This window comes from Rhagoletis pomonella, unplaced genomic scaffold, assembly GCF_013731165.1.
Source record: "Rhagoletis pomonella isolate Grant_MI unplaced genomic scaffold, Rhpom_1.0 Rhpom_scaffold_00001, whole genome shotgun sequence".
NCBI classification, from domain to species: Eukaryota; Metazoa; Arthropoda; class Insecta; order Diptera; family Tephritidae; genus Rhagoletis; species Rhagoletis pomonella.
In genome coordinates this window covers 105,320,389-105,337,745 of record NW_023458555.1, presented here as the reverse complement: position 1 = coordinate 105,337,745, position 17,357 = coordinate 105,320,389, and the positions used below count along the sequence as shown (strand labels likewise).

The 17,357-nt window shown below is 33.4% G+C and overlaps 1 protein-coding gene across 2 annotated transcripts in view; it reads right to left on the bottom strand.

Annotated features, from left to right (window-relative positions):
- The window catches only part of LOC118749489 (protein O-mannosyl-transferase 2-like), a 253,868-nt gene that overhangs the window by 21,509 nt on the left and 215,002 nt on the right, over window positions 1–17,357 (bottom strand). The window contains exon 5 of one of the 2 annotated variants that reach the window (XM_036484288.1): window positions 12,755–12,904. The exons of the other annotated variant lie outside the window; for it this stretch is intronic. Coding sequence (XP_036340181.1) covers window positions 12,755–12,904 — 150 coding nt within the window. The remainder of the gene's footprint in view (window positions 1–12,754; window positions 12,905–17,357) is intronic. 2 annotated transcript variants of the gene reach the window in all.

The window sequence follows — 17,357 nt, the reverse complement described above, 5'->3', positions numbered from 1 at the left end:
ACAAAAATTTAAGTAAATAAATGAACATTTTAAAGTGTGGCGACATATTTTTACTTGTTTCTTTAAAGCTTATTAATTTTTTATAAAAGCCCAGCTTATCGTCTAACGAAAACCATGTAAATCCCAATACAAACTTTGTACAACAATTAATAAAGTTTCTCACAGTTTCACCAAAATTTCAAAGTTTGGAATCAGAATTTTGAGAAAAATTTTTGGTATGCAATTTTATAGTCCATTAAATTTTAATATAATAAACAGCGTCACGTATTTTCTTCTATACAAAGAAGTTCGTTTTATACGGAAGAAAATGCGTAACACTGTTAGCAAAAAAACTGTCAAAAATCAATGAGATTTTTCAGCAACTTGAAACCTGCAATTTATTATATTATTTATATAAATGAATTCATATAACCTTCAAACGTAATTTTTACATGTCTTTTTGCTGCATTCAAATTAAAAAAGTTCATCCACACTATCGAGGCTATCGACGGCAGCGCACTATCGAAAAAAATGACTATCGGCACAATCGATAGTGACCCACAAAACTATCATCAACTATCGATGGTGTCCACTATCGATAGTTTGCCACCACTAGTGCAAACCAAACCAGCGACTTTTCTCTCCAGAATTTCGGAACGCGAAGATGAACGGCTGATGATGAAGCATTCACGACGCTTGAAGCGGCAGCAAATGTATTACCAACTGAGGCTGGAGCGCGTATTTGGCATCGTGTTCTCTATCACGTCAGGGCCGCCAATTGTAATAAGAAATGCGAACACGAAATATAAAAATAATTCTTATTACAAATTTTATTTTTCAATGAATTATTTTTTCATTTGACTACAGAAAGTATTCAGATAATGTAATTTATAAAAATTTAAATAAACGAGTAAATTTCTTAACAAGTAATGTCCTACATATATTTAAAAGTTCAGCTTCTCCAAATCTTCCAACAAAATACATGGGAAACAACATTTCCTATCGCGGCAAAGTATGCAACGTCGAAACCCATGTATGTATTTTGAAAAATAACATAGCAAGATAAATGCGCCCCTGTGCTAGTTGTTTTGTTGTTGGAATTGCTACATATTTCTCTCATTCCTCTCATCTCGCTCACTTCATTTTTTTTGCTGTCTTTTGTTATTTTATTTGATACATAATTTTGCTGCTTGCTACCCATGCATACTATCACTTTGCAATGGGGTGCTCTCGTACTCTTCGAAATTTGGAATAGTATTTTTGAATTTCGTGCAATCCGTGCATCGTTCAAGACTTCGAGAATACCCCTATTATGTTTTACTTACATAGAATAATTGTTTCCAAAGAAGGCACACTCATGCGTCCTCTCGGAAATGGTACAAAAGTCGTCAAATCAAAGCTGAGGAGTCAACAGCTGCGGAGGTTAATGATGGTTGGCTACTGTGCACAAATATAAATATGCACTCTTCATGGCTTTTTACAATGTATGCTTTGGGGCGAGTCCAAAAATTCACTTTGCTGCACACCTTCCTTTTGGTCTACATGAAATTGCAAACACTGATAATACATCCATTTTTTCATGTGCTAAAAATCGTACTTACCTAAAGGGCTACATGCCCAAAATTATTGCTACGTGTTCCTAATTAATCAATATTTGTATATTTATTGATTCCTGTAAAACTGGCCCATGTAATATTAATATTAACACATTTTTCTGCATTGTTTACATATTTTTCTATGCGTTTTTGCATTTCTCTCTCGCAGTTGCACCAAGATGACTTAACGCAAAAATTACGCTCAAAAATCCTCCCTCATAGGCGCATAGGTTAACACTATATTTCAGCAAAATCAGACCATATTTAACATTTGGAGCCAGATTTTTTTCCGGTGGACCGATTTTAACCTTATTTCAGATTTGTGTTTTTACGGGTAAGACACATTTGAAAACCAAATCTAATCAAAATCGGATAACTTTTAATATAACCGCCCACAAGAGTGGGAGGAGTGGCAGTAGGCCATTTTATTTTTAATATTTTTATTGAGCTTTGTACCACGATTGTTTATTAGGAAAAATTGAAAAAACAACAAAGTCTAAGCGATAGAAGTTATAGCAGCTATTTCGAAGATCACCACATCTGCTCATCACACTTCTTTTGTTCGAACCTGTAATCGATGTACAAAGTCAGAGCTATGTACATCCATAAACTCTTGTTGCTAATTCATTTTCCTTATTCAACCAACTACTATCAAGTGCAGCGGGTTTGCCGCTAGTTAAACTGTGGTTGCCGCTATTTAAGCGTGGTTGTTGTTGTCAATTCTATACACCCATTTTCTTATTTGCTTTATTGTATAGTTTCAGGCAGGCTCTTCCTAACTATGTATTTGTCAATGTTATTGTGTCTTATTAACATTTTATTTTTAATATTTTTATTGAGATTTGTACCACGATTGTTTATTAGGACAAATTGAAAAAGCAACAAAGTCTAAGCGGTAGAAGTTATAGCAGCTATTTCGGAGATCACCACATCTCTTCATCAGACTTCTTTTTTCTAGACTTCAGCAGGGATCGAACCTGCGAATTCGATGTTCAAAGTCAGTAGCGTTAACCACTGAGCTATGTACACCCCGTAAACTCTTGTTGCTAATACATTTTCCTTATTCAACCAACTACTATCAAGTGCAGCTGATTTTGTCCGCACCTTATATGGGCACGTTAAACTGTACGACGCCGCCACTGCGCAAGTGGAATATTTCGGGCACGTTCAGAAGGCGCAAGAGTTGAGTAACTGTTACGATTGCATCTTCTGAACGCGTTGTTGTGTACTTCTGATCAACTGAACAGTTGCGTGTTAGATGATCGTAATATATTTTTGATCATTTGAGGCAACATGTTGTGTGTTGTTGAATTTGACAGATAATGTATCAAGCCATTCAAAAGACGCATTACGATCACTGATTTCTTTAGCAACGGTTGCGCTCAACTGCTTCGCCTTCTGAACCTACCCTCTCGGCAACGCGTCATGCGCTGCTAGCTGCATGCACTCTCTTGATTCGCTGGTTTACAATTAGAAATTTTAAGTCATGAAGCAATGGAAAAGAGGTACAGTTATGAAAGTGACTTTCCAAACAATTTTTATATAAATACATAGTTTTAAGTATGTTCAATAAAATTTGAATAAATATCTATGAAAAGAGGACATATTTGACTTAACTCTCCGTTAGACACATGTTTCGATTGGCACATTCGGTACGCATAAGTCTGGCTGGACCCACATGCAAATTGTATGCATTTATATAGAAATTATGTGCAACATTTGTTCAGCTAAACTTATTTATTTATGTTATTCAAATATTTATTTCATTGTAGAGCTTTATTTTGAAAATGATTGCGGCAATATTAGCTTATATGTTATTATTTACATACACTGGCGATCAAAACCGGGTGCATGTTCGACATTTTATTACTTATGGTCTGATTATGCATACTTCGCATAACTTCGCACAACTTCGCATAAACTTCAAACTGTAATTTGGTATGTACTTTGTATGTATTTTGTATGTATTCCGTTACCCATAAATTGGCAGAGCTTGTAGAAACTTAGTGATCTGTTGAGTTTAGATTTTGATTCACATTTTCTTATGTTACATTTTTATTGCACTGGTACAAAAGATTGTGCGAAATTATGCGAAGTATGCATAATCAGACCTTTACAGTAACATAGCTTTTTTAATAATAAGCTTTGAAATTTTCAGCAATTTGTCTTTATTATCTAAGAAATAAAGCCTAGTATACAGAAAAACTAACAAGCGATTCACAACAAAACGCAAGGAAACTCTATTCACTCAGTTTTGAACTTTTCTGTTTTGAGATTTTAGGAGGTATATATCAAGAGGAGTGTGGATACTCTCTACTGAGTTTTCTCTGACTTCGCTTGGAATATTATTCCATTATAATTCTACTCGCCTCCAAAGCTCTTCCATGTTACTGGAGCTCGCTTGTGCTATGCTAATCCTCTCTTGACCACAGCGCTCAATTTTTCGATAGCTTTCAGGTCTGGGATTTGTGCTGGACACCATGTTAGACGTTTTTCTTGGTATGTATTCTCGTGAATTTTACAAAATTTCAGTGGTTTGGGATGTTTTTTCTTGCTGGCATTTGGTGCCATTGGTTAATATAAAAGGAATAATGAACATATTCTCCAAACAAATTTGCCGGACTTTGTAGACAAAAGCGCAAATCCTGAGGAAGAAGTTGTTTGCCTTCTTAAAATATTTGACACCGTCGGCTGTTTGAGCAAAATTTTCACGTAATACAGTGGCCAACAGAAATTCCAGACCTCAACGCCATCGAAAAATTTAGTGCTGTGGTCAAGAGAGGATTAGCATAGCGCAAGCGAGCTCCGAATAACATGGAAGAGCTTTGGAGGCGAGTAAAATTATAATTTATTATTATTATTATTATTTATTACAGCTCTCTTGAGCCTAATTCATTACAATATATGTAGACTTAACCTAGTTATTTAATATTACATAGCTTAGGCCTAGTGAAATCATTTGGAAGGGCATTCATTCATGGCAATTACAAGTTGAAATTACGGAAAAATAGTAAACGGAAAACAGATATAAAGTAATACATTACATTATATTGGGATAGTTTTACAAAATTCAAACAACCTTCTTTTAAACTCATTGATGTTTTTACATTGCTTGACAATATTTGGTAATTCATTATAACTTTTAAGACCCTTGTAATAAAGATTACATTTATCAGATTCGCTTTTTAACATGGGTAAATTGAAGTCATTTTTCTTACGTGCATCTTTGTTGCGCACATTGCTGCCATACTTTAAGGTAATCTTTAGGTATTCTGGTAAATTATCTTCAATAATGTATTTCAATAATGTTTTTAACAAATTTCATCGTATAATAAAAGTGCTGTTGTTTCACACTTAGCCTACCAAGGGCTGATAACATGTCTCTAATGGGCGTGTCATATCGTTTTCGAAGAATGAATCTCATTGCTTGGTTCTGTTGTTTCTGCAATTTATAAATTTGGCTATCATTCATTATGAAGAAAATTGTTGGACAATAATTGAGGAGAGGTTTTATTATTGATCCATATACCATTATTTTATATTTCCTTTTCAATAATTTGCAAGTACGTCGCATAAAGTACATTTTTTTGCTATTTTCTTACGGTATAGTCAATATGATCATTGAACTGTAGCTTCTCATCAAGTTTTATACCCAAGTACGTAAAGCTCCGCACCCTTTCTATTTTTTGTTGGTTTATGTTTAAATTACGAAGTTCATGCATATCAATATTTCTTCTGGATATGACCATGTATTTGGTTTTACTTACATTTATTTTAAGTTTGTTTAAACATAGCCAATTATATATTTTATTTAAGTCATTTTGTAGTTTTGAAACAACATCAGTAATATGGTCACCACTTAACATGATTAACGTGTCATCAGCGAAAAGATTAATATCACAATATTTAATACCGTTGGCAATATCATGTATGTATATATTAAATAATAAAGGTGCTAGCACTGAGCCTTGAGGTAGACCAACCACTATACTTCCTTTGTCAGATACCGACGATCCAATCTGTGTTCTCTGGTAACGATTTGTAATAAGACTTTGAAACCATTTCAGCTCAACTCCCCGTATCCCTATATTACTCAATTTATTTAGAAGTAACTCTTGATCTATGGTCTCAAATGCGCGCTTTAAGTCTAAGAAGACAGCAACTATGTATTTATTTGTGCTCAATTCTTCTTTCCAGCCAGCTAATACTATGTTGAGTGCAGTTTCACACGAGTGCCTTTTCCTAAAACCAGACTGTTGTGGCATTAATATTTTATTAGTTTCTAAATATTCTATTAGTCGTTTTTTAACTACCGTTTCAACAATTTTTTCATCACTAGGAAACGTATTAATTGGTCTCTTCTCGTCGGCTCTGATTGTGTTCTTGACTTTCTCAATTGGCACAACAAGAAATGTTTTCCAGTGATCAGGAACAACACCATATTTTAGGCTTTCATTAATTACCTGCGTGTAAAAGTACCCTGTATATGTTATAGAGTCTTTTATGACTCCCTCAGATAGTAATTTTTTTCCTCCAATTTTATTTTTAAAACCACTGACAATTTTAAGCACTTCATCGGTTTCGATTTCTATAAATTTAAGGTTATGTGTGCAATTTGGAGTCGTAAAGGATTCTTTTTTACCATGTTCTATATCTGAGGTAATTTCAATAATGCTGTCAATAAAGTAGTTATTAAGTGATTGTGCAATCTCATTTTCCGTTGTGTACAAGGTGTTGTGAATTAACACTTTATTAATGGCGTTTATTTCCTTTGACATACTTATGCAATTTTTTAGATGCTTCCACATTGATTTGCTATCTCCAATATTAACTGTTATTTTATGCTCCAAGTATTTAACCTTTACCATCCTCTTGTATCTACGTTTGATTGTATTATAGTCACTCCAGGCCCCTGTTTCTAATGCTATCCTGTAAAGATTATACTTTTGTTTATTAAGGTTTGCTAATTCAGCATCATACCATTTGTCCATGAGCTTAAGCCTTATTTCTTTAGTGTATGTTAGAGTGCCCATTGAATACGACAAGACATTAGTTAAAAATTTCGATTTATCATCGATACTTAATTTCGAGAAATTCCTGTAGTTGTATTGCCTCAGTTGGTGAAGAAGATTATCACTTGTGTAATTTTCCCAAGATATAATAAATTTGTTTGCTCTCATTTTATATATTGTCTCCAATTCGATCTTAACATATATTGTCTCATGATCGGAGATCCGATGCATATCCATTCTTTGACACGAAATGTTTTTGCTATTGGTAAATAATAAATCAATCATGGTTTCGACCTCTTCCGATTTCCTAGCATAAAAATTAAATTTCTGAACCATTGAGAAGGACTGAAATAACTCTACCAATTTTTTGCTGTACGTTGTAGCTTTATATAGATTTATATTGAAGTCTCCAATAAATACAGTATTATCATGTAGGCAAGTATTGTTTAAAATTTCACTGAGGTAGCGGATAAAGTCAGCATCGCTAGAATTTGGCGAGTGATATATTACCCCTATTTGGTATTTCGGGGCAACATTTCCAATTTTTAAAAGAATACACCAAATATTCTTATCCCACGAGTAATTAACGAGAGTTTCATATTTAATTGAGTGATGGACGTAAATTAAAACACCGCCTGAGTGTCTACTATTCGAGTTGCATCTAATTAGGGTGTAGGTTTCTACCTGTATTTCGTGGTTTGTAATGTCTTCGGTCAAACAGGTTTCTGAACATAGCACCAAATGGCGCTTACAAATTTCTATTAGTTTCTCAAGTTCACACTTATTAGCTGTAATACTGTTTATGTTTAAATAAATGATATTCAGTTCATGAATACTTCGTTGCTAAACTTTAGTTTTGCTTTTGGCTTGAACGTATTTTTGGTATGCAGGGCAATCCAAACTGAATGCTGAGTGATTTACATTAACATCTATTACTTTTTTCTGAACAAGTTTACAACAATTTACACACCTTATTATATCAGAGCCTCATTCCTTAACATCGTGATTTCCAGCACATCTACTTCATGCCTTTTTATTTGTACAATCACTTGACTTGTGCTTATAACCCAAACATTTAAAGCATCTCATAATATTTAGATGCTCGAATACCATGCAAGTGTCCCATTCGATATTTACTTTTTTACGTTTCAAGACACTTTCATAGGTTAAAGCATCTGTTTCAACTAGAATGTTGAATCTTTCTTCTCTTCGCGTTCTATTTTCGTATACTTTCAGTACTTTCAACTCCTTTCACAAGAACTCATCATTTTGCTTAGTTAGACATTCTATTATGCGATCATTATTTATTTTTTCGGTTAACCCAATTATTTTCAGCATCTTTTTTATTTCATCTTTTCCTTTAGCTTTCTGGGCCTGGAACTCCGTTCCAATACTATCTCTTATTTTTTGATGCACTTTTTCGCAAGTATCTTTATTTTTACATTCTAAAACTATTCCCCCTCTATTAATTTCTTTCACAGTCTTAACCAGACCATCGGTGGGTTCGATTACCTTTTTCAACGCCTCTTTTGTTTCCTTGACGTTTTTGTTTTTTGGTTTAAGGGCTTTATAGCAATTTTATTTTCATTTGTTTTGACAGCTTGGGCATATGATATTGGGGCATTTTCCTTACTAATTACAGGCTGTATGTTTTTTACCAAGTCATTACATTTTTGCAGTTCACTAGAAATTTCCTTAATGATTTAATTTTTCATAGCATTAATTCTCACTCCAATGTTATGTTCCAGAAATGTATTACAATCTGAAACAATACTCGTTTCTATTTCCGTACATTTGTTGTTAATCAGTTGCTCCAAAACTTGAGGTAATAGTCTAAGCGAATTCATAGAAAACTCAATTTAGAGCATGCCCAGACGTATGAAAATTGCTAATAAAAGCCATGGACTATCCACAAGAAAGATTTTTACAGAAACGTTTGCGAAATAGAAAATATTTACAGTGAAACCCGCTGAAGTACCCCCCGCTTAAGTACCTAACCAGCTTAAGTAGCCAACATTTTCGGGCAATAAGAATTTTTGAATGTAATCTGAAGAAAATCCCTCTCTTAAGTACCTTCCCGCTTATTTACCCAACCCTCCTAAGTGCCTAAATTTTTCGTACCCCATTTACCACTTTATCTATAATTTTCCCCTTTTAAGTGCTCTTTTAAAATTCCTTAAAATATTTACACACTTTCGGCAAAAAATTATAAAAAATCAACGGTAATTTTTAGCCACTTGAAACTAGCCCATTGTTACACAAAAATTTAATGGGCTATAATACTGTACTGGAGTGCCAGTTACTGTCGAAATTCGACAGTTTTTCTAGTTTTAGAAGCCTTGGAGAGGTTTTCTAACTCAACACGTAGAAAAACTTATACGGTACAAATTAACTAACCGGAAAATCTTCTGCTAAAACGTAACTAAATTTTTTTTTATCTGAGAAGGTCTTTGGAGAACTTCGGCAGGACTTGGAATTGACCCGATACATTCAAGTTTATCGATAAATTTCAATGATTTGATACATATCGATAGTTCGATGAATTTCAAGAAGACTGCAATTCGATAACTCAACAAAATTCGTTAACTCGACTAATTTCGATAACTGTGAAATTCGATGGCTCGATAAATTTCGATAACTCAAAAATGTAAAAACTTTGGATACCTTTATAAATTTTTACTTTTGACATCTCCACATTTTTCGAAAACTATCTAAACATTTTGGTAACTCGTTATACTCTGTTAGGACGATTAAATTCGATAAGCAGTGATAAATCGATAAGCTTATATAACCTTGAAATTTCGATAAATCGATATATTTTGAAAATTCCATAAACTTCGCTTCGTTGAACCAACCAATTTCAGATCAATAATTATCGATAACTCTGTAAGTGGAAAGAACTCCATGCATTACGACACCTCGATAAATTTTGTTAAGTCTAAAATAATGATAATTGAATAAATATCGATAAATTGATACATTTCTTTAACTTGACAAATTTCGTTAATCCCACACGTTTTTATAGCTCGATAACTATCCGTAAATTTGGACAACTAAGTTTGTGTGTCTATAAATTTCGACAACTCAATAAATATTGATCAGTTTGAATAATTCGATACGTTGCGATAACTTAATAAGCATGGATAAATTTCGATAATAACAAACTTCGATGATTCGATAAATTGAAGTAACCTTTATGGCTGATTTAATTTCAATTCCTATCGGAAAATTTCAACTCTGTTAACCTAATTCTTATGTATTTCTCATTATCTCCATTTTCGTCTTTATCTTCACTTTTGCCTTTTTTTTTGTCTTCATCGTTATCACTTGTTTCTTCACCTTCATATTTATCTTTATTTCAAAGTTTAATTTCAAATACAAACATATACAAATATGTAAATTTTTAAACGACGATTTTCAACCAATTTCGAAACTATAGAAACTATCCTCATCTACAGAAAATTACCTTTCCAATGGTGTTTTTGGTTTTTAAATCGGTAACTTTACCTTGGTCTTCATCTTTGTTTTTATCTTTCACATCTTTGCTTTTATCCTTTTCTTTTTCTATTCACGTAGACGAGATGAGGTGCGATGACGCGATAAGATGTGACGTGATTTTATGTGATGTGATAGGATGTCATGTCATGTGTTGTCATATCCTCTGATGTCATACCATATGATGTCATACCATATGATGTCATATCATGTGATGCCACGTTATGTAATGCCATGTCATGTCATACGATGCCATATCATGTGATGTCAAGTCATGTGATGCCATGCCATATAATGTGATGTCATATCATATAATGTCATGTCACGTGATATCGTGAGATGTGATATCATATTATATGATGTAATATCATGTGATGTCCATTCATATCATGTAATAAAATGTTATGTGATGTCATGTAATGTGATCACATTCCATGTTCCGATTAGTATATCGATAACCCTGTTGATAACTTTGTCGATAAAAATACCGATAACAATATCCATAAACATATAGAAAAATACAAAAACTGCAAAAGCGATTAATTCATCGATAAATATAACAGTCATCAGTATCGATTATTGTACATATCTTTAACAATATAAATGACTAAATCGATCAAAAAATCAATTATTTAATCGATTATTATACCGATTACAATATCCATTATTGTATCGATAACAATATCGATTATTATATTGATTATTATATCGATTACAATAGCGGTTATTTAATCAATAACACTCGGTAACAATATCGATTATTTTATCGATAACAATATCGATTATTATATCGTGAAAAATATCGAGTTTTATATCGATCTTCATCCTCATCCTTTTCTTCATGTTTATCTTTATTTTTGCATATTCCTCTTCACCATTACCTTAAAGTGGTTAGATTTACTTTGATCTTCGTTTTGCCTGTACCTCTAGGCATCTTTGTTTTTGTTTTTATTCTCAAACCGCTAAACCGCTGAGAACCATTTCCATGTGCATTATTCCCCTTGAATTTGACAATTTACTCCCAACCAACCAACTACCGCTAAAGCAGTTTCACTTCATAAATTCAGTTACCCTACTTCTTATGTATCTGTCATTGTCTCCATTTTCGTCTTTATTTTCACTTTTGCCTTCTTTTTTTGACTTCATCTTCGTTCATTTATTTCTTCATCTTCATATTTATCTTTATTTCTAAGCTTAATTTCAAATCTGTAGTGAAACAACAGGCGAAACATGTCAAATTGAACATGTTGCAGCAACATGTATACACAATTCGAAAATGTTTAAACGACGGTTTTGGCCGTAATTTTCAATCAATTGTAAAACTATAAAAACTCTGCCTTTCCAACGGTGTTCTTGGTTTTGAAATCGGTTCGGTAGAATCGCCAAACGAACGGAGACAAAATTTATGTTAGCGTATTAATATATAGATTATCAAAAAACACTTCAGAGAAAAAAATGTTTAATTTTGGGTGAATTTTTTTCTTTAAGTGTGTATAAAATCTGAAGCTTAGGTTTATATGGTATTTGTTAGGGAATTAACTGCATTTTAATTGAAAAATCTTAAATAATGCTACGGTCTTAAACTCCGTATACTTCATTAAATGTTTTATTCAAGGATTTACATATTTATGTAAGCTAACAAAAAGATGTAACTACATCAATAATTATGTTCGCTTAAGTACCTCAAAAAGCTGACAGTTTTCGTGTGGTACTTAAGCGGGTTTTACTGTACTTTTGTACTCACATTCATTTGTTTCCCAAAGAATTCCGGTTGCATTCCTTAATTCTAGGTACAAATGCAAACCATATCTTGCCATGATAATTCTAAAAATTCATAAGAAAACTTTGAAAACGATTGCATTCCTTCATTTTAGGTACAAATGCATATCATATCTTGCCATGGTAATTCAAAAATTCAAAAGAAATCTTTGCAAAACGGTTGCATTCCTTCATTTTAGGTACAAATGCATATCATATCTTGCCATGGTAATTCAAAAATTCAAAAGAAATCTTTGCAAAACGGTTGCATTCCTTCATTTTAGGTAAAAATGCAAATCATCTCTTGCCATGATAATTCCAAAATTCAAAATAAAACTTTGAAATACGGTTGCATTCCTTCATTTTAGGTAAAAATTCAAATCACCTCTTGCCATGATAATTCAAAAATTTAAAAGAAAACTTTGAAAAACGTTGCATTCCTTCATTTTAGGTAAAAATTACATAGGAATATATTTGGGTCCAGCCAGACCTATGTGTTACGAATGTGAAGTATTAACCAACATGTCTATATATCTAGCTTTATATACATAAATGATACCAACATGACTTTTTTAAAGATTGGTAATTCACTAAACTTTAGAAAGCTACCTGAAATTTCAAGCCTCTAGCTATATTTAAAGTGCCATTTTTTGTAATTTGAAAATGGAAAAGGCCTGGCTGGGCTCATGTGTCAGACGAAGGGTTAATATTCTTATAATTTTTCGGCAACCTCAGGGCTGCATATCGACTAGCAGAAGCCATTCTGTTGTCTAAATATAAAGTGGTTCACTCATAAAATAAATTATCTTGCTTAAAGTGGTATTGCAAAGGCAAGATAATTTATTTTATGAGTGAATGTCGTTATTGCCTGTTCTTGGCTATGGAGAAGTGTTATTAAATTCATTTAAGTCTTACCTGCCAACAATGAGTTGAATATTACGGCTGGAAAATAATGATGAAAATAAAGGACACGACCCATTGTCCAGAATGGAACATAGTGAGTAGTCCATCCCATAAAAAACACAGTGGCTGCTTTCACATATGTCCTTTGCATTTCTACAGTCTCTGTAAAATAAAAAACAAAGAAGTAAATACATATGTACTTTAAGGTGACCATATGTGAAAAGAGCATATTCGGGCAGATCACAATTACATTGAAATATTAAGTTGTACTTGTACTTAGGGCTGCCGTATTTCTCTGTTGCCAAACCGGGACACTGTGGTAAATCTAATAGCGTTTTCTATTCTCAAAAAAAGTTCTCCCCTTTTATATGGGAACTCTTGCTTTGCGTTGCCCTGAAACCTGAGAAAATGTTGCGTTCTTAACATGAGAATGAAAGAGAAAATATACTACTCCATCACAATTTATTTATAGAACTTAATAAAGCTTAATTATTCACTTGGCCTGTAAGTCTTTAACAATTTTAAAGCAACCCATTATTTCTGGTAGGGAAAATATTTGCATTTTTACAAGAATAAATTAAAAATCAACCATGCAACTCTCACAATCACGTTTATTTGAGGGCAGAAAAGGCAGCACTTTCGCCGGATAAGAGCGCAACCTGCTGAGAAAAGAACACGACGCCTTGTGTCAGGGCTGAGAAAAGAACATGAAAATGTGCCAGCGCTAACACAAGGCAGAATAAGTGCAGCCTTTTTTCGAGAAAAGAAAACGCTATAACACAACAATTATGACTACTAGGTATGGCCAAGGTGTATTAAAAAAGGTGGGGTTGACAACTCAGTGAGGCTCTCTTTTAAGGTATTATAACGTCAAAAAACAAATGAAACAAATCAACGAAAAATTACACTGAAGATGGCACAACGCCGAAACCGGATTGTCTGCAAACCAATCTTGACAAGGGATGACGGTAATTCGTTCTAAAATAAATCATAAACAAATGACGCACTCTTCTGTGCAAGCGGAAAGGAATTTCTACTTTCTTTCTTTCTTTGGCATTTTTATGTTCTATAAAGTTTGTCGCGAAAACTTACATTGGAAGTAAAGCACGCACGAAAAACAAACGAGCAAAACAAATAAATAAAATTATAGTTTAAAAAAGTAAAACCTCCCTATTACCATTGCCATTCGTACTGTCATCAGGTATGTAACTTGAGAATAGAAATCGGTGCATCTTTTAGGCGCATCAATATTACATAGTTACATCCCGAGCTATTAAAGGAAGGTAAAAAATAGCTGATGCTAATAAGAAAGGGCAGTTTGCACACTCTAAAAAGTGCATGTAGAACTACTACTGAAAAGTGCCTATTTTTCCAACAGAATCTATGTAAATATACGCATAAGATGTTCAAGATTTGATTTTGAACATTCGATGTTTAAAATATATACATAGATGTACATATGATATGTTTAAAATTGCAAAAATTTTGAAAGTAAAAACACATTTTCTACTAATAATAGACATGAACTGACATTTACTCAATTTTCAACATTTTAAGTGTAATTTTGCTCCACGCGATAAATTTGGCAAGTAAAAGTAAACTGACAGTGTTTGATTTTGCACACATTAGGAGGGGAATCTGGTTAACTCTCTTCAAAAGCGTAAATTTAAATAAAAAAAAATTTTTAAGCAAATTTATACATTTGGTGTGTAAACTGTGAAATTGTGAACATTAAGTGTTTAGAATTCAATAAACATACATATTTTAAATTTGTTCTACGCTAAACATATGATAAGCACAAGTAAACAAGCAGTGTTTAATTTAGTTAACACAGTGTGTAAATATTCACTGGTAACTGGAAACTGGTTACCTATCTTAATATGCGCAAATTTAAACTCAAATTTTTTAGAGTGTATATCGATCATCAAATATTGCTTGCGCAGAGTCCAACTATGTGGACATGTAACTATTTCACAAAGGACACCGGTAGTGATTTTTGAACTTATTAAAATTAGGGCATATAAATTGAAAACCGGGACACTTAAACGAAACCCGGGAAATTTTAAGGTTGGACCGGGACACTGGGAGAAATAGTCTAAAACCGGGATATGTCCAGGAAACCGTCTGGCAGCCCTACTTGTACTATTACTTTTGATACTTATAATATCTTTTTTGAATTTTTCAAATGAATTTCTATGAACATACAACGTATTGTGACATAATGCTTATCTATACTAATTATATAAAGAGAAGTCCCTTTTTTTGTAACAGGTAATCTCGCGAACGGCTGGTCAGATTTTCATGAAATTTTGTATACAAATAGCTTTCGGTAACCACCATGTTTTCGGCAAAAAAAATTTTTACTTTTTTCGGGTAGGTGGACCAGGAACCGGTCTATTCGAAAAAATCTTATTATAGTCCGATTTGCTTCAAATTTAGTACGTAAGTAGCTTTTTAGCATATATTAGCATACATGACCCATTTTTTCCGGGAAGTGGTCAGGGACCGATCTATTCGAAAAAATCGAGTTTACGGTCCGATTTGCTTAAAATTCGGTGCGCAGGTAGCTTTTTAGCATGTATTAGCATATGGGATCAATTTTTTCAGAGAAGTGGACCAGGGACCGGTCTATTCCAAAAAAATCGTATTTACGGTCCGATTTGCTTAAAATTCGGTACGTAGGTAGCATTTTAGCATATATGATCCATTTTGTCCGAGAAGTGGACCAGGGACCGATCTGTTCGAAGAAATCGTATTTATGGTCCGATTTGCTTAAAATTCGGTACATAGGTAGCTTTTTGCCTGGATAAGCTTATAGATTCCTGTTTTCCAATTTTCATGCAATTTCGAATATAAATAGCTTTAAGTAACGACCATATCAAGTCAAAATATAATTAAAATATATAATATATCTCAACTAATATTTACTTAGAAAGCCGTTTGATAGTTTTCGCAAGGCTCGAGAGCGGCTGAACCGATTTTTTTGAAACTGCCACCTGCCGCACGTGTCCCAAGGATGGTTTTAGGCTGAAAAAAATCCATATGTAAAGGGGGCGTTGCACTTCCCATACAAACCGAATTTCTCATGCTACATATCTCTGAAAGTGTGCATGGTAGAGTTTTGGAAATTGGTATGGAGATATACGAATTCAATCGCATACCCTTGGAGAAAATTTTTAGCTATTGTAAAAAGGGGTGTGACATCTCCCATACAAACCGAATTTTTCATACTGCTTATCTCTGGAAATTTTTTGGTAGAGTTCTAGAGTTTTGTATGGATATGTACGAAATAAATCCCATACTCTTGGAGAAAAATTGGAACTATTGGAAAAGGGGGCGTGGCAACTTCTATACAAACCGAATTTTTAATACTGCCTATCTTTGGAAGTGTTCATGGCAGAGTTCTGAAACTTGGTGTGGAGATATACGAAATCAATCGCATACTCATGAAAAAAGAGGGCAGCTGTTGGAAAGGGGGGCGTGGCTCCTCCCATATAAATCGAATTTTTTACTGCATATCTCTGAAAGTATTCATGGTACAGTACTGGAACTTCGTATGGAGATATGTATATAGTTGAAATCAAGCCCATACTCATGGAGAAAATTTGGGCTATAGTTGAGTTATTACTAAAAATCTTATTTATGATCCGATTTGGCTAATGTTTTAAATATGTATGCAATACTATTGCAAAAACGTGCTGCCAAGTGGTGCTGAAGTCGAGCTATTACTAAAAATAGCCAAGTGAGAAAAGGGTGCCAATGAAAATCGTAAACGTGAATTGTTGGTGAAAATGTTGGACCAAAAAGTTTCAATAAAATATATAAAAGTTTTGGGCGGGACGAAGTTCGCCGGGTCTGCTAGTAATCTATAAAGCTAGTAGATCGCAAACCACAGCCAGTAACACTTGTTTAATTTTCGCTATAGCTAAGAACTTGCCGAAGTTTGTAGTCTCGAGCATTTTGTACGTTTTCTTTTAAAAGTATCTATCAAAAGCAGCAAAAACTCTAGCTGCAACATTGCCGCCCGAGCAGGGACCTGTTTTCGCGATTTATCTTCTATATATATATCTATACTATTATATAAAATTGATTATATGGAGTACGTTTTTAACGATTTATTTCTCAAAGTACTAAACCGATTTTAATATTTTTTTTTTTTAAACGAAGCATTTGTAAAAAGACGCAGAGTGGCATACTTATATTTTTTATTCTTGAAAGATAAGCACCCTTTTTTTGGGTGTAAAGTTACAAAAAATTACAAAGCCGTACAAGCATAAGCCGATTTGGTTGCTAAATACAGCGCATAGCTACGCGAAAAATCTGTACATCAGTGCCGATCAAACACGAGCTCACAAAGGCAAAAGAGATGTGTATCAGCGACGTTACTGCGCTATACCACATACATACACACATAAACGTGTTTATTTATTTATTTATTTATTTCAGTCAATTGAACAATAAATTCTTACTGACTATAATTCAGAGGTACTTAAAACTAGTTAAAATAGTTGTATAATAAAGTACGAACTACTCCACAAGATAGAGACGGGTCAAAAGTTGGAATATTTTTCAGCTCCACTAAGGTTCTAATCAAGGGAGCATACATTGCATAGTT